We start from the raw sequence: 19,002 nt of genomic DNA on the forward strand, positions 1-19,002 counted from the left end.
CATAGTGCAGTTTTAAAATGAAATCACCGCTTTGACTAATCATATTAGTTGCAGCTACAATGTGCTTGAAGAGTTTTGACACCTAACCACTATAGTATACTATCTATAATCATCTGCTGGGTTAACTAATAAATCTTCCCTTTTCCTTGTCTTATGCTACTCATTTTTTGAAGGATGTTTTTGTCAAAATGAACTTATTGAGCAGACAGGCAGAAAGAATGAAACATGCTACCAGATGAAACAGACAGCCCAGTTAGGAAGGTACTAAGCTCCCTTAGGAGTCTTAGCACTGCTAGTGGTTTGCGTATTTCTGTTGCGCCACCACTTCCTCACCCTCTTGCCTGTCAACTCTAACTATCAAATGGAGAATGGCCCCGTACATGAGACACAGCCACATTCATCCCTGATCATAGAGCTACTAATTATCCCTGCATTGGACAAATTTGGGTGGTGTATAGTTGGCAGATATGAGACCATGCACTGGACAGTGTAGAAACAACAAAATACTGATTTTAGTTATATGAATGCTGGCCATGTTGTCTAACAAATGAGATTCTGGAAAAATTGCTATGTACTTCTATGTTTAAATGCAGCACTCTAACATGTACACACAAAGAGGTGAAATAAGATTGAAGGAACTTGCTTGGCTTTGCAACCTATCATAATGGTTTTTTAAACTCAGCTTTTCTGTCTTGCGTAATCAAGAATAGTCTTGAGGAGAAATGCAGGGTTATATACCAATATGCATAGCTGATGGAAAGGAAAAATGAAGGAAGAAAGCGCAGGAAATGACAAAAAAAGATTCAAGAGCATCCACAGCAGAAACAATACATGTTAAACCTCTTGTTATTTACAACTTGAACTTTACCTCAAGAGAAAGCTGGAGAAACAAGAAAGGAACAGAGAGATGGAGGGACATGCAGAATTTAATTTAGAATGACAAAATGCTGTAAAAATGTTAATTATTGACTGTCCCTGATTACTGTCTTCTCACTGCCTAGATAGGGTTTTAGGGAACCTTTTACCTGTGTGTGAGCAGTTTGTGTATGCACATACACATGTGCTTATCTATGTGTTTTTCACTGCACTGTGCCTTTATTGATTTCTAGAAGGATCACTTCAAGCAAAAATAAGTATTTCCATCATTTTGCCTTACCTGCCTCTCTGTCAGTTTTTAACAAATCCACATTTTTAAATTATGCTTGTCTGTCATTTGACATTTTTATCTGACAAGTAAATTAAGGTCATCAAGAAGTTTCAGGCTTGAAAGCCCCTTATAGTGATTTGGCTACTTGAAAAAAAAATCCTAATATATTGGACTCTGGCACCTCTGCCAACACAGTAAAATACAAACAAGAGAAACAGAATGATCACTTTTAAAGTATGTACAGTCTCAGCTAAAAATCATATTGCTTAGAGGTGGAAAGAACTAAGTCATTCTGGAATTTATCCCCTTCATGAATTTGACTCTGGTTCCTGATAGAAAATATATGTTATTAAACTGATAGATTGCATTCTGGTTTATCTAAAACAACAAGAAATAGCAGATCCATTCAGCAGAAATGATCCAGGAAATGTGAATTCCTTCATCTCAATAGCTGCAGAGTGCTTCTTTGCACCATGGAATCAGTCCCTACATTTGTACCTTTAATTCTCACAAATAAAGGCCTTGGGTTGTCTCCTTGGCAGTGAATGTCTGTTGAAGAAAATCACAGCTAATTTATCTGAGCCCATGGTTTGCTTTTCTCCTGATGAATTCGCTATTTTTGCACGCCTCTTTTTCCTAATGAAAATTAAAAAGGGGGGGTGGGGGTGTGGGGAGGTGGGGAGGGAGGGCTGCAGTTTGCCCGCTCACTTCCATTGCAGAGCTGAACAAGACTCATCTAAAACCTCTTCCATTTACAACTTCAAACTGTGTCTGGCTGTAACGATCTTTGCAACATTTAGCACAACCCCTGCTAGTCTGAAAATAGTATTCAGACTTTGATTTGGAGAGCCTGTTACTATTTGCATTGTTACTTGTGTGGCATGATGTTTGTTATGTTGCAATTTTCCAACTAAATCTGACCCTGAGGAACGTAACACAATGCAGAGCTAGAATCCACTCCCGTATCACTAGGTACCGTTTTGGAGATTAGCTATTCAGTGAGTATTTGCTACACCATTTATTAGAAGATGTATATATCTAACTTGTCTGTAGAGAGCTTATGACCACAGATCCTGAATGCCTTGTAATTTACTGCCAGTGCATAACTTCATTAAATTATATGGACAGAAACCTAATGACAGAAATTTAACAAGTTGGTTTTGCTGAAAATTTGACATAAACTACTATTGTTTTTATTTACTTTACTACTATTACAAAGCCAGTTTATGCTGTCAATTCCTAAACCACTCAAAAATATTATTTTGGAGCCAAATGTTTTTCTTGGAAACAGCATTTTATGAGACTTTGGGCAGCAGTGTGTGCATTGTATTGGGCTGCAAAGTGGAAGAATATAGTCAGTTGAGCATTCTCTTTGCAACAACCTAGGTGATTTCCCTAAGCTTTAATCATCTGGTGCCTAAAGAAAGCTGAAGATTTTGCTTATAGAACAGTTTGCAAGTTTAAAAAAATCAATATTTTAGATTTCCTGGTAAATCTAAAATGTACTTTCTTTGCTACATTTACTACTGTTGACAGAGGTCATTGAATAGAATTATTTATTCACCTTTCAGAAAAATGTTATGTTTCTCATGGAAACAGAAAGTAAGAATTAGGTAAATGTCACGTGGTGAAAATGTTCAAGTGTAACTGAATTTAAGAAATAAAACTTTGGAGTCACAAGGCAGGAGACAGAGAAAAAAACTGAGCCTAATTCTTTTTCTGCTCAGGTAGTACTTGCACTGTGAGGACCAACTGCACTGTAAGTAGGTACTTTGTCAATGTAAAGATTTAATATTATACAGAATAAATTCATAAAAAGAGCAAGTGTCCAGAGACCAGATAATTTCAGGTGATCTTTTTAAACTCCTAAATGTCCTACAAAAAGCAGAGAGAAAAACATGAGGCATAAGAAAATCTATATATTTTTTTCAAAACTGGGAGTCATGGTGGACAACAGAATGACCATGAGCAAGCAGTATGCCCTTGTGGCCAAGAAGGCAAAGGGCATCCTGGGGTGCATCAAGAAGAGTGTGGCCAGCAGGTCGGCGGAGGTCATCCTCCCCCTCTGCTCTGCCCTGGTGAGGTGGCATATGGAGCACTGTGTCCAGTTCTGGGCTCCCCAGTTCAAGAAGGACAGGGAACTGCTGGAGAGTGTACAGCAGAGGACTACAAAGATGATTAGGGGCCTGGAGCATCTCTCTTATGAGGAAAGGCTGAGGGACTTGGGTCTTTTTAGTCTGGAGAAGAGAAGACTGAGGGGGGATCTGATCAATGCCTATAAATACTTAAAGGGTGGGTGTCAACAGGATGGGGCCAGTCTTTTTTCAGTGGTGCCCAGTGACAGGACAAGAGGTAACAGGCACAAACTTGAACATAAGAAGTTCCACCTAAACATGAGGAGGAACTTCATCACTTTGAGGATGGCAGAGCACTGGATCAGGCTGCCCAGGGATGTGGTGGAGTCTCCTTCTCTGGAGACATTCAAAACCCACCTGGATATGTTCCTGTGCAACCTGCTCTAGGTGGACCTGCTTTGGCGGGGGTGTTGGACTAGATGATCTCCAGAGGTCCCTTCCAACCCCTTATCATTCTGTGATTCTGTTGCCAATCAGCACAGCATGTTATAGATAAAACTGTATACATTTTGTGACAATAAAAATATACACCAGACCTACAGAAGAGTGTGTGTGGCTACACATTGTGTTTTTTCTGCTTTGCTTCCTCCTGAACACAGTTTGATATCTCTTACATACATAGGACTGCTGCTGAGTTCACTGGGACAGTTGGATGGAGAGAAGTTCTGAATTAGATGCAGAATTAAGCTAAATAAAGCTAAAGAAAAAATATCTTCTAGTTCTGTGTTCAAAATCCTGTCATAGTTCCATTTAAATATGAGGAGAAACTTCTTTACGGTGAGGGTGACAGAGCACTGGAACAGGCTGCCCAGGGAGGTCGTGGAGTCCCCTTCTTTGGAGATTTTCAAGACCCACCTTGATGCAGTCCTGAGTAATGTGCTCTAGGAAATCCTGCTTTAGCAGGGGAGTTGGACTAGATGATCTTTATGGTCCCTTCCAACTCTGAGAATTCCTTGATTCCGTGATATTCAAACTTTAGTAAATTGCAAGTGTCTGGTAATGCCAGGTCCTCATTCTAAAAACCTGTAAACTTCTTCTGCCCTTTCTCATAGATGAGACATGGATTATGGTTTTTCACTTCACAGGTGCGTTTGCATCTGATGTCCTTGCTAGGCACCGAGGAAACTATTACAGAGTAACTGCAACGTTTGACCAGTGAAATGACCATTCGGCAAGAACCCTGGGTGATGGAGCTTTAACCTCTTTTCTTTGTGCTTCTCTTTCAGCTTCTGATATGGCTGCAGAGCAGGGACAGATTCTTGTAATTGCCACCGCTGCTGTTGGTGGATTCACTCTCCTGGTCATCCTCACTTTGTTCTTCCTGATCACCGGAAGGTAATTAACACTACAGTGTTCTTATTTACTCAGGGTCAGAGTCATCCAAAACTAAGAATTTAAGAATAATAGTTAAATCATTCACCACTTTTCAGTGCTAAGAGTTAGGCATAGTGGGGTGAACGTCGTCTTTGTTCAGCACTGCTCATACTCACCGTTCTGTTGTGAGAGTTGGCTTTTGTAAAAGCCCAGTTTGGGGAGCTAAGCAATTATGTGAAATCAGGAAATAACTTTGCTGTTTTAAAAGTTTCTAGACCTCTTGTCTGCACGGTGAGAATTTAAAAATGCAATGTATCTGCACCATCAAGGCTCTGACATTAGAAGACAAAAAAACCAAAAAACCATAGTATTTTTTCCAAAATCTCATAACTGTCAATTGCAAAGCTTTGGAGGGTGTAACCTTAGACTTTTTGATGTCTTGGGGTTGGCAATGTAGCTTGGTGAAGGTGCTTGAGTAGACAATTTTTTATTACTTTTACTATGTTAAATTTGTAGGGAAAATACTCATTTATATATTTTATATGAAATTTCTGCATTTATTAGGAAAAAATATAGAATTATGCAATGAAATGAAACTAAGGAAAACTTTACTCCAAAACAGAATAATTCTGCTGCCTGTGATATCACTGGTGAGCAGAAAATAGATTCCTGAAGGTCCTGTTTTATTGCTTTTTGGTTTGGTTTTTTTTGTTGTTGTTGTTTTTAGGGTTTTTTTTGTTTGTTTTTTAATTGTATTGAAGATATCCTAATTAAATTACATTACAGCCGTACTGTTGCACTGACAGGGGAATTCACCAGTCTGGACAATGATTTTTTTTTATAACTACCCTAATTCTTATACTTACAATTCTTTTAGTTGATGATTCCTTCAGTTGATGATTTGATCAGGATCAAATAATGACATTATGCAAATTGGATGAGAAAGCATTTTGATTTGAGTGGCCAGATGCCATGCTCAATTACACACTGAAGGTTTTAAGGGAACTCACAAATTCTAATTGGACTTGCTAAAAACACACAAAGAGGTTGGAACATTAGTCCTTGCTGGAGCTCAGATTCCCACAGGTGCAGCTGCTTCCATGGTTCCTTGTTTCCTTTTTCACTGAGCTCCAGGTGTTTCCTGTGTGATTTCAGGACTTCACTTGCTTCTACCGGAAGAATTTAAAAGCATTAAAGACATTATGTCCCTATCTCCTCTATGAGACATCAGTGGCACAGCAGTGCTGCCATGGATCATGAAGGCCTAAAAGCAGACTGATATTTTGTAGAGGTATGGGCCTTCGAGCAGAGGAGTCGGGCTCGTAGCTCCTGCAGTAAGCTCTGCAGGGGAGGTTGTGTGGGCTCTGGCTCCTCTCTACCCTTTTCCCCTCTCCTCCTTTAGACACATAAAACAGCTGGTAGAAGAGCCTCCATGTGAGGAGGTTTCTCCATGGAGTTTCCTTCTTACCAGAGAACCACAGAATCATCATGGTTGGAAGGGACCTTTGAGATCATCGAGTCCAACCATGCACACACACACACATAAAAAACCCAAAACAAACAAAAAAAAAAACACCCACAAAACAAAACACCCAACCCAACAATCTCAGGTACTAGGGCATGCCCTGAAGTGCCATGTCTACACATTTCTTAAATACCTCCAGGGTTGGTGATTCCACCACCTCCCTGGGCAGGCTGTTCCAGTGCCTGACCACCCTCTCAGTAAAGTAATTCATCCTAATATTTAATTTAAACCTCCCCTGCCGCAACTTCAGACCATTTCCTCTGGTCCTGCCATTATTCCCTTGGGAGAAGAGGCCAACACCCACCTCTCTACACCCTCCTTTCAGGTAGTTGTAGAGGGCAATGAGGTCTTCCCTCAGCCTCCTCTTCTCCACACTAAACATATCCAGTTTCCTCAGCCTCTCCTCATATGACTTGTTCTCTACCTGGCTTGGGGATAGAAAAAATCCGAAGTTGGGATAGGATTCTGCTCTATTCCTGTCCTGGTTGAGAGCCTGTGTTTACACTTAGAGAAAAGATGTTACACTGATTCCTCTGAATGTGATAATGGTCATCACAGAAGGGACTATGCCAAGAGACGGTGCCGCACTTTCAGATTTGTAATTAAGTTTGTATTTTGTTGGTATAGCATTACCTTTAATTTGAAAAGAAAGTGAAGTCCTATCAGTGTAGCCTGGAGGTTTTATTTGTAGTACCCCAGCAACCAAATATGGCATTACGGTAGTTACCATTATGTGAATTAATGATCTCTCTGCTAAATAATAAAACCAGTGAAGTCTAACATTCTTTGAAGTTAATGGGAGCACTTAACATTGGAACATATTGTGACCTTAGATAATCTTAGAAGCTAAGTAAATATTCCTACAATTACTACAAATACTGACAAACAGTAGGGTCTTTCAGAAGAGGAATTATTCACAGATAAACTTTCAGAAAAAATTACTGTGTGCAATCCTTACATGGAATTCTGAAACGTAACTCAAACGCTTCAAACTCAGGAATGAAAAAAATATGGAAATGGGTTTCTTTCTGTGTTTAATCCTCCTGTTTGCTAATGTTAAGGATATCAGAGATTCTCTTAGCTTTCTAACATCTTACTCAATGGGACCATTTCAATTGTGTAAGATATGAATTCATTTTGAAGTGCTGCTCAAATGCAGTGATAAGAAGGAGACAGCAAGAAAAATTTGAATAAATACTCAATTTACTCTAGGACTGGAGGTAAATTTCTGCTTGAAAAATGGGATCGGTACCCTACAGATGTGCTCTGCTTCACTGTTTAGAATTAGCAATTTGATGAGCTGTCGAGTCACAGGGCTGCTGATGAGTCTATTCATAGTGGAGAGGCTGGGTTAAATGAGCACCTGCCTCTGCACTTTGCTGAGTGATTATCCACTAAGAGCAAGCAGGAAGCACGGCTGGCAATTGCAGATAGAAAAATGAAAGCGACAAAGACTTCGTGCAGGATATGCAGTGAGACGGGGATCTTGGCTATATTCCAGGAATGCAATGCTAAAGCTCAGTGTGATTTAGTCTTATCATTACAGAAATTATTACTCTCCAATTGTTCTGTAGCCAACACTAGCAGGGAATGTGGAGCTGGAAGACTCCTCTGCTGGTGATTACTCACTGGCTTCTCTAGTCAAACTTTGGGACCACATCCATACTTAGGAGGACTGGACAGGTTTAAAGCCTTGTTTCTTTTGACTGTTCCCTTGGGCAGACACTTTAAGTATAAGTGCTTGTGTTCAGTGTTCTTGGCAGTTGGCACCCTGCAGACCAGTTGTTCAGGTCCTAAAAATGGCACTGGCATGCTTAGTGGTCCTAGCAACTGGTGTACAATCTAAAAATTTCCACAGAAGCTGAGAATCCACTGGTTGCTCATTCACTCTGTAACAGTACATAACCATGACAGCCTCAGAAATTTCTGCCCTTCAGGTGTTCATCATCACCTCTGTAGCAATGGATGAATTTGTAGGTGTTCCTACTCTGTTTCAGTAGTTTAAATGAACCAGTGAAATGAGGTGGTATGTTCACATATTTCTCATATCTCCATTGTTAGTATTTTACTAGATATGCTATCTATAATTATAGTCTATTTTACTTTATAACACTGGTAATGAACACATAGAGGCCAGTCATTTTTTTCAAGCTGGTCTTGGAACTAAATGTCTGTGCACCAAAGCACATGTCCACGTGCATTGCTGCTCTCCACTGGGCTCAGTGCCCCACCAGCCTTTAGCCCTTAGCCTAGCCCTTACTCCAAAAGATTTCCCTCACAATCATGCTTCTTAGGCAGTTCAGTGAGTGAGAAAGAGCTTTAAGAACAAGAGAAAATATTTTGTTCTTTCTTGACTGAAACAGATGCACCTATTATGCTGCCCTCTAAATCAGCATTAATATTCCTGCAGGTATGCAGCACTCAGGGTGAGGGAGATTTCAATACAGGAACCCTGAAAGCTTGCCATGTGGCAGTTTTCTCCAACATACCCTTGCATTGTCATGTAAGGTTGCTAGATATTCATGAACATCCACAGTCTTGGGTTGTTTGCAAGGATTTGCAATTTTATAGCAATCATACACGCATATGCTAAATCACCGTATTCACATAACAGGCTCCATGTTGTTTATCCCATACAATAGCTGCTATCTTAGAAGAAATAATAAGTCGGTGCTTGACTCAGACTGCAAAGAGCTACTCAGAAAAAAAAAAAAAGGGTGGTCCTGTTGTGAAGAAATATTTTCTTTTTTCATGAAACATGGTGAAATCATAGAAACTATTATCTTATGAAGAAAATGTGGGCTTTTTTGACCCACTGGATATGAGTTAATAGGATAAGGTTTAATTAGCACAAATCAGTGTATGCAAACAAGAATGCAGGGATGTAATAATTTATTAAAGTACCAGGATTCTTTGGAGGAGTCAAACTTGGAAATAAAGTATTGCAGCAAACTTGAACTTAAGTAGTCATTTTCATACTAATATTCAACCTTGATGTATTTTCGTTTGTATCTAATCTGTTTGTAGTTCTTCATGTACATTTCTCTTTTTAGATTCGTAACTAAACATATACTCCAAATGCAACAATTTTGGCTTTCATAAAAGTGCAGATAAAACTTAATGTAAATCTATTTTATGCATGGCAAGTATTTTAATTAAAACCTCACTTGTTCTTCTTAAAAGATGCCAGTGGTACATAAAGGCTAAAATGAAATCTGAAGAGAAAAGAAGGGCTCATTTGCAAAACGGAGATTGTAAGTAGTTCAACACTGTGTTATATAATATCTCTATAATGTTTTAAATGAAGAATGTTCATTGTTTTCTGTACAGCTTTTGCCCTTGATGTTTTAATCTGGCCATTTGAATAGTTCCTTATTTTTTGCACCATCAAGGGTGTTTATTTTTATTTGTATGTTCTCTTGAACAATTTCACTGAATTCACTCTAGTTAATAAGTTTTTTTGGTGTTCTGTTAATAATATTTATTAGTTTTTCAGGTATATTTCTTTGAATTCTCAACTGGTCTGGACTACATGAATTTCTGCCTCAAAATTCTATTCTTGGTGACTATGTGCCTTACTTGTATCCAGTTCTCTTTGCCTTTAGGGATCTACAGTTCCAGCCACCCAAGAAATAAAAAGTAGAATCAGTCGCTTTCCCTCATGTTTCTGCTCACTGTGAGATAAAATCCTGGCAATCTCTCATGGGCAGTATATCTGTTTATTTAGTTTAGTTTAACTACTTAGTTTAAATTACTAGTGCCACTGTTTTATGTTAGAGTAGCTATTTAAAGTTTTTATTTATTCAGAAGGTTTTAAATTTTATTATTTTTTTGTCATTTTTTATAACATCCCTGGAAATACTATGATCAAGACAGAAGCTAAGTCACCAGAAGTAAAATCTTTTTTCAAGTGACACCACTGTATGCAACCAAGTGGCTCTTTCTGTCAAGGAAAAGGGCACATTTCCCCATAAAGGGTGCTTCCTAGGAAGATTTGTTTGTTGTTTGTTTACAAACATGTTCAGAAGGGAAAGGAGGTGAAAACCTTTCTGCTGGAGAGTTTGATATATGCCTCTGAGACTGTGACTGAATTTGAGAAAAGCCTCACTCAGTGTCTTTCAGGCCAGGCTAAATGATGACTGTATTTCATGTTGACACAAAGCTTCATCTCAGAGGCTTCTCATTCATTTGCAACATCAGACTTGAGGGGACAGGTCTCTATTCATGTATGTGTTCTATAGAACCAAGTATCAAGAGGAATTACTGTGATTTACTCAAGGACCTAAGACTGTATTGCCAACAATACTCCCTCCTTTACACTGAGCACTCGGTGTGTCTATTAGAAGTACCTCCTTCATGCTAGCAGCAATATTGATCTGATTGCTGACTACCTATAGATTTGGTATCCGCATCTCAACTTGAGCAATTTGTGGGGCTGTGCAGTCTCTGCTGGGATCAGGATAGGGGTGACCTCTCCTAGACTGGCTGAAGCTGTTTAAAAAAAAGTTCCACTGCAAAACTTGCACTGGTTAGCATCGCCTGTTCCTGTTCCCAGATTTGTCATGTCCACACTTTGCATCGTGTGCTTCTGCTGTGTGCAGAAGAAAACCATCTCCAGTTCATCCGTCCTCTCTCCCTTGGGAGCTTGGTGTGAGTCAGAGGAAAATTTCAGGAAATAAACTCTTTGAAGGGAATTAGAAAGGGGTCTGTGATCTTGCTGATAATATGACATCCCACGATGTCTAGTGTCCTCCCCATTTCTCTCTGGTGTGTGTACTCTCTCAACCGTGGTCCAAATGGCTGTTGCACACTACTTAATGAAGCCCAGCCACATTGATGTATCCTGAACGTGTGTTCGTCACCGAACGCATTTAGGCTCATCAGATAAGCTGCTTTAGACTCAACTACTAAGCGACAAGATGAGGTGTACTTAATTCTTTTAGAAGAGATTCTCTGGACCCAGCTGCAGTACCCTCCTCTTATCCTGATAAGTTGACACATTATCTCCATCGACTTCTGTTAATGAATTGAAAGTTTTCCAGAACTTAATCACCACATGGCAGCAGCCTAAAGAAATTCCTATCCAGATAGTTCAAGAGAAACAACATAAGTTCTTGGACATACTATACTCAAGAACATGAGGTAGATTAGCCATGCCAGAAAATGATGGCTTGCTGGAGCCTGCCAAAGCAACCTGGCACCAACCCACTATTACCACAGCCATCTCCAAGGAAGCAGACAGAAATTATCAAAGCCTTGTAAATGCATTTCGATATTTTTGTTCTTGTCTTGCACCTGGCTCTCTGGTTGTTCAAGCTGATCAGAAGAGAACAAAGCAGCACAGTCCTCCAGGACCCATCCTTAGAGAAAAGGATCTCAAAGATTGGACGTGTTTGGCAAAAGGAATGTTCAACCATTCACCCATAAATGAAAGGAGTGAATTAGAAAGCACTGTTTTCAAAGTCAAGGACAGATTGCCTAAATTGAGCAAGGAGCAGCAAAGGGGAATATAAACTGCTTTGGCAGTAATCACTGTTAGCCTTCAGGATCTGCTTCTCCCATATCTTCGAGCCCTCACTTGGTGTCTCTGTAGACACCCTTTCAAGTGACCAGCTCAGAGCTCTGCATTTTCCAGATTTATCAGTGTCGTGGTTTGGCCTCAGAGGGCAACAAAGGACGACGTGGCAGCCGCTCGCTCAGATCGGGCCCCCCCCCTGCCAGCGCGGCCGGGAGGGGAGAATGGGAAGAAAAAGGCAAAAACTCGTGGGTTGAGACAAAGGCAATTTAACAGAACAGCAAGGGGAGCAAGAAACAACAACAATAATAACACCGACAGAGGAATATACAACCACGAGTACGATACCACCGCTTGCCGACCGCACCCGCGACGCCCCCCGACCGCCGCTCCCCTGGGGGATGACTTCCTTCCCCCGCCCCCCCCCCGACTTCCTGCCCCTCCCCTTCCCCGGCTCGCTCCTGTTACCCCCTGGGCATGGCTCCCATGGGATGGAATACCTGTGTCCCTGCTAGGTCCTTGGGAGAATTAACCCTATCCCCGCCAGACCCAGGACAATCAGCTGTAATTGAAGCACACCTTAAGGATGTGAGCTAAGTGCAGAGACTCCAAGGAGCCTTTTCAGACTGAAATATTCAATAACATTTGGAAAGGAAATGCTTACAATAAAAAAAAAAAAATCAAATGTATTTTATCTTACCCAAAATAGCATTTTCATTAAAACTTAGCTAGGGCTGTCATTTTTTCCTAAAAAGAAGTTTCCAAAAACTTAATTGGCCTCTTAATTTTCCTGCCTGAAATGCAACACCTCAAAACAGAGACAAAACAGCATAAGAGTTTGACACTGTCTTATCAGTTGAATACCAAACACAGTTTTCTGAAGGTCTTTGACTTTTTGTTCGTGTAGGACAGGATAAACTCTGGGACCTGTGTAGCTGGCAAACATGACAATAACTAGAGGTATAAATAACATTCAGAGAACCTAATACCCATGTTCCCTCCATTCTTTATACTAACATTGTTTATCAGTATCATTGCAAGCTGACAGGATGTTTGATTTAACAATACACTGCAGCAATCCTGAAGAAATATCCATGCTTTCGGTCACCCAGAACATCTCAGGAGATTTGAGCAAGGTCTGGCGGGACCTTGCTCACAGTTTGAGCCAGTTATTTTGAGTGCTTTTGCTAGCGTTGGGTTGGCAGAGTCTTATCCTCTGTCTGTGGAGTTGTAACACCCAGCTCTTTAACGTTTCAGAAGCCTCACATAAAAAGCCACTTGAAGGATAAGAGGAAATGCTTAAGTCCATGCCCAGTCAATTTTTGAAGGCCCTGGTGCTGCCAGCAAATGGGGACAACTCATGCATTCTACAGTTGGTTTCTGTGAAATCAGTAGCAAACATTAGCAATTTTGGTTCATTATCCTCTACCGTTGGGCTGTGGAACTTTAAATATGGAAGATTTAATATATTATTTCTAATTCTTTCAATTGTCTAGTAAACAAACAAACCAAAAGAAAAAAAAAAAAAGAGAAAACCATATTGTTACAGTGCGTTAATGTCAAAGAATGCTTGACTCCTAGTATTCTCTCTTTTTTGCAGTACGTTTCCCGGGAGTCAAAACATATATTGATCCGGACACGTATGAAGACCCATCTCTTGCTGTCCATGAGTTTGCAAAGGAGATAGATCCTTCAAGAATTCGTATTGAGAGAGTTATTGGGGCAGGTAAAAGTACACCCACTTTAAAAAATGTTTAAACATGGATAGGCTGCTTTTCTCAAGTCACCACGATAATGCAAGTGGTCAAGTATAGTACAAACCATGGGCATATTTCTCTGATAGCACCAGTTCATTCTCAGTTGTGGTGTACATGAGGTATTGTATTTGGCTAATATTCCAAATATGGTTATATTCAAGTAAGGAGTTCTTGACAGGCAGATTCTCCAAAGTGATAGGTTTTTCCCAAACCTTTTTTAAGGCTTTATCAATTTTTTGGGTAGGGTTGGATTTTGGGATTGTTTTGTTTGTTTTTTGATTCGTTCCAAAGGTACTCAAAACACTGTGTCACTCAGCATTTGCCATAGTTAGTGTCACATATTGTCTTGTCACTGAGGGGAAGATTAGGTCAGAATCTCTTTCTGGGGAGAAATAAGATCAGAATCTCTTTCGAGGGGGAGGTAAGATCAGAATGTAGCAAAAGTTGTTCTCAAATAGAAAATAGGAGTACAAGGTACAAAAGGAAAGGCTGGCTTGGGAAAGGCATTCTGTAGCTGTGTGGAGAAGGATCATTGGCAGAGAGGTGAAAGAGGAAGCTCTGATGGGAAGGTGTAGACAGCATAAAAGGTGAATTAGCCCCAACAGAAAGGGAAGGGGGGACACATCAGAGTCTGTGTCAGAAATTTTGATGAACGAAGGAAGAGAATCCTGAGCTCTAATTCCAGCTCTGAAATTTCATTTCCTCCTGTGAAAGACACTAGTGCTATGCCTGTCTTCAGTTTACATAATGTGGATATTTCTCTTTGTCCTTAAGATATTAAGAGTGACTGAATTTTGTAAATGACTGTCTTAAAGGTACTTATGATACTAACTACATGGATGTTTTGGATTCACTTCACTGTAATTTTATTTCAGTAGCAATAATTAGTATGTTCCATTGTCCAATGCCTATCTTTGAGCTATCCATTCTGGTCTTTCTTGAGCAATACTGTTTTATTACTTACTAAGTAAATGCCTTATTTACTTTCTCTAACTTTAATGCCATCAAGAACAAAATAAAATAATGTACAGTACAACAGACTGCAAAAATCAGAGTTACATCTTGTGGAAGGGAGTCAGTGGAAAAAAAAAATATTTTAATTTGCCTATAGTGAGCCCTCCAAAGAACTCATGCTAGCAACTATTGTCAGGAAACTTACTATCAGAAGACACAATGCACTGTGATTCCTCTTTTTTTATCCTTGTTTCATATGTCTTAGTCACTCAAGAAAGGAGAGGTATTTTTCAGTTGAGATTCCTTATTTAATGATACATTACTACACTGATAGCAACGGCTAAAATGTGCTTTATGCGCTAGAAAATGTTATGCAAATAATATAACAGAGATAAAACCTCATCTAACAAACAAGGGAGAGAAAGTATTGACCTGAAAGTAAGAGAGAAAATTCTGTTTCACACTGCAGTCCATATTGCTAGAGTACTTTAGAGTTTACCTAATTGCTTACGCTGGATAATATGTAGCTGGCACTGTGCGCCATTGGAATTATGAGCTTGAGAGAGCTCCCAGAGGGCTGACTTCTGCAGAAAACGTGCTATGATTTCTTTTATTTCCTCCTTTTCTTCAGACATACTACAGATATTGATGTCTTAGATTATAAAGCATATTGAACTATGCTAAGTGCTGGTATAACTGCTGATTTCAAAGGAGTTGAATACGACAGACAAGGACTGAGCTTATTGATTTTAGTTCAGATGAAAATCGTCTCCTTATTCTCAACTTAATTCATTTATGAAAATACTTTACTCAGCTTCTCTCTCCCTTTTGTTGTATGCATGGGAGTGAATTTTTGCCTGCTTTGACATATTTTATTTTTATATTTTTTATCTTCTCAAATTACTTGGATAATCTGCCATCTTCAAAGATATTTGCCTAGCAGGACTTGCAAACTGGTTGCTATGAGATTTAAACCCATTTCCATGCAGGCAAGATACAGGTTAAATACCATGCCTGAGGCACGGAGAGGACAAATTCTCACAGAGTTCTTCAATAGCTTCTAGGGGACATAACATATCATTATAATTCACAGCAGTCCTAAAGCTTTCTTTGTGCCTTCTGTCTAGTTCTATACTAAACTTTGCAAGCAGATATAAAATGAATTTCTTATCATAGGAGAATTACTTTTAAAAGATGTTAATAATTTTCACCTAAGTGAAACAAAAAATTAAATTTTTTTTCAAAATGAAACATTAAAATCTTTTAAGAAGTGAATTAGTAGATGCATTTCTGAAATTTGTTTTGCTTGAGCATTTTATTTTGATCAATGATTTTCATTTTGAATTTATGTAGCTTTAATTTTTCAAAACAAAAAATATTTCCATTCAGGAAATAAAAGGTTTCATTTTGAAAATGTCAAAGTGGAACATTGCAAATATTTGAAACTTTTTTCCTAGCCTTTTTGGCCAAGAAATTTTTGAAACTGATCTTTTCCTGAAAGCTGTTTCAAATTTGCTTTTTCAATGGAAAAAGTCATATCCAAAAGCTCTTGACAGTTCACTAGTTGCAGTGCAGATGGCTTTGAGACTCAAGGCAAGTTTTTTTTCCAGCTTCTTCTTTCAGCTTGCCCAACTCTGTACCCAGGTTAAGTTTTGAAGTATTTAATGATTATAATTTTGGGTGATGTGAGTTGGAAATGTACATTATATTACTTGGCGCTGAGTCATCTATTGCAGCTATTTGATGATGATACCGTCAAATCAGACTGAGTCTATGTCTATACATTCAGTTGTAGATTTAATAAACATTCCTTTTGCAAGTTCATTTAATTAAGTGGATAATAATAGCAAATGCTAAGCAGCAACAAATTAAGAAAGGATGATGAGCTTGCAAGATTACTTTGAGAAAAAATTAATTAGTGCAATCTCTTGTCAAAATCTTTTTTCAAGTCCTTCTAGTGGACATTTACTGAAAGCAACCACTATATTCTACGGAGCTAGTTAATTGAAACTTTGATCTCAGCTCTCCCAGTCTTCCCCTCTGGCATGGTTTTGGTGTTCCAGTACATCTGCAAACTCTCTGAATTACTATCCTCCCTTCTGGTGCTTTAGTGAAAATAAAGCAGGTAAAATACAGACTTTGCAAAGTCCTTTCTAAATTATTCATGCTTTACTCCATGTGTAGACACGAGAGATCTGCATTAAAGTAACAATATCTGCATATAAATCCAGATTCAAGATGGGTATGTAGTCAGGTTACTTTCCCTGAGTGGCTTCACATCATCTTCTACATTACATCTGGTTCATCTGAGAAGAAAAATACTGTTTTGTAGATCTTTTGATTGAGTGAAAGATTATCCAGATTAATAACTGTTAATGATCTCTTTTGTTAGTCTTCAAATAACTTCTGCTGATATCTTGTTTCAAACTGGAGGGTAAAGGCATTAGGGGAAACAGTTTAGAACCAAAATGGAGTTGCAGTTTGATCAAATATTCATAATAGCAAGCAGATTACAATACTAAAGGCAAAACAGAATCTAAGTGTAAGCTTATGTTTCTCATGGTAACATCAACCAAATAAACAGGTATTAATGAAGTTCACATTCTAGCAAGTTACTGTTTAAATGGTGAAATTGATTAGTCCATTCCCTTTTATGTTATTCACTACTTATGACAAAGTTTTACTGTTGTTTAATTTGATATGGTATATTCTCAGGCTCAAAAGTCTTGACCAAGTTTTGGGGTTTTTTTATCACTAGTATTAAATATTCCATGAGATCTCCCACTGGTTCATGACAAAGATCATTGGGCGTCTTTTTGCTGGTTCCCACAACTTGCCATCTATTCATTGCTGTAGGTTTTCTTCAGATGGTCCCTTTCAACCCCTCTTCATATTGAGCTTGCTGCACCAACTGACATGTTATCATATTGTTTGACTTTGTCCTGTCCATGACACTTTTTTCTGCCCCATCACATCTTGCTCTTTCGTTTAAGGCTTCAGCACCTCTCCATGGAAGGAATTCCCAGAGGTACTTTGTCAAGTCTGTCTTAAAAGTTACAATTATCCTCTTATTTTCTTTGTTAAAATGTTGAAACTCAAGGAAGAAGATGATTCTTCAGTTTTTCACAGAGAGTACACTATATTCTTTTTATAAGCTAAATCTTCTGCCAGTTCTCCCACAGGTCTAATGACTAAAACCGGGGAAAATGAGGTGAGCTGTATTTGGTGCTGTGACCTTTCAGATATATCAACAACAACTGTCTGTGTTGCAAGACATTTGTTTTGATCCCATGTAGTAATACCAGACTGCATATCAGATTTTTCAGTCTGGCTGTTCCTGTTTCTTTTTAAATAACACATATGTTATGACTGAATGATAAATGGGATGCGTGGTTTGCACAGGGTAAATTTCTAGACTGCTCAATTAGCTTCTTGTATAACACACAGGAAGATGAGTGGGGTTTATATCATTAAACCAGGGATTATTTACACTTTATTAAAACTGAACAGACAGTGAATTCTACATTTTTCTCCAGTTATCACCAGCTTCTTCCCTGGAGCAAGGAAAGATGTTGACTTCATTGACATCTGGCTCTTAGCTTCTACTTATTACACATGCAGTCATGAACCTTTACTGCTGCAGGGTCAACATTTGTCTTGTTTATCTTCAAACTTGAGCAATGAGACTTAGATTCTTAGATTTTAAAAATCCTTTTTGTTGAATACATTCCCCTTTGACTTTAAAAACATTCAAAATTCTTTATCTGAACAAACGTGCAGAAAAAGTACTCTGGCATGAAATACTGTCAAACTCTTTCTCAGTGTAAATAGTTCAATGCTTTAAATTATATTATTGATCTCCATCTAGTCTAAACCAGAGCTAGAAGTTATTACACATACCTTAGGTTTCTAAATGTCGTAACTGTCCATTCTGGGAGCTGATAATCACTTACTGTCTGTTTGATATCGTGTCACAAAAAAATTGCTGTTAGTTTTCATGTTCACCAGTTTATCAATCTCAATATCCAAGGGAAGTGAAAATTCTTTCTACCTGTACAAATCATGCATCCAAAAAAGGGAAAAGAAACAGGTCAGGGAGAAGACATGATGTTACTTCCCATGCTTTGGCTGTTGTACAGATAATAAATCTTGGGACTGTAAATCTTTCACTTGCCTCTTCCAATTTAATTCATTTCAAAACACCTGATGAACAGTCCTTGACAGTCCCTGAGGTATGAATGCCATTATTTCTGAAATTCTGAAGTTGTAGTACTCTTGTATAATCTTATAATAGTGAAATGATTTATTCTATAACCTATGCTTCCCAAATTATTCTCAAAAATGAGATTTTGCAGTTTTGCAGATTTATTGATCATGAAATCTCTTTAAAAATCTGGATATTAAGGCTCTAGTATTTTTGCTTTTCACTGTTTCACTAAGAGAAAGAAATTGGAAATTTTTCTCATTTTAAGCTTTTAAGTTTGAAAAGCCAGTAAGATGCAACAAGGTCATGGCTTTAGAGATGTGTTCTAGCACTGCTAGATGTATCACAGAGCATAACATTGATGTACCATGTCTCCTTCAAAACATTCAGGTTTCATGACTTGGTTTTATGTTATGACTTTGTAAATCCAAATTAGCTACTACTTTTTCAG

At 38.6% G+C, this 19,002-nt stretch overlaps 1 protein-coding gene across 2 annotated transcripts in view; it reads left to right on the forward strand.

The window, feature by feature from the left end:
* EPHA6 (EPH receptor A6) overlaps positions 1-19,002 on the forward strand; it is a 507,751-nt gene that overhangs the window by 381,795 nt on the left and 106,954 nt on the right. For both annotated transcript variants that reach the window (XM_074161043.1, XM_074161051.1), the window contains 3 exons: positions 4,509-4,617; positions 9,305-9,375; positions 13,237-13,362. In XM_074161043.1, coding sequence (XP_074017144.1) covers positions 4,509-4,617; positions 9,305-9,375; positions 13,237-13,362 — 306 coding nt within the window. The remainder of the gene's footprint in view (positions 1-4,508; positions 4,618-9,304; positions 9,376-13,236; positions 13,363-19,002) is intronic.

The sequence above is a fragment of the Numenius arquata genome, chromosome 1 (assembly GCF_964106895.1).
Source record: "Numenius arquata chromosome 1, bNumArq3.hap1.1, whole genome shotgun sequence".
NCBI classification, from domain to species: Eukaryota; Metazoa; Chordata; class Aves; order Charadriiformes; family Scolopacidae; genus Numenius; species Numenius arquata.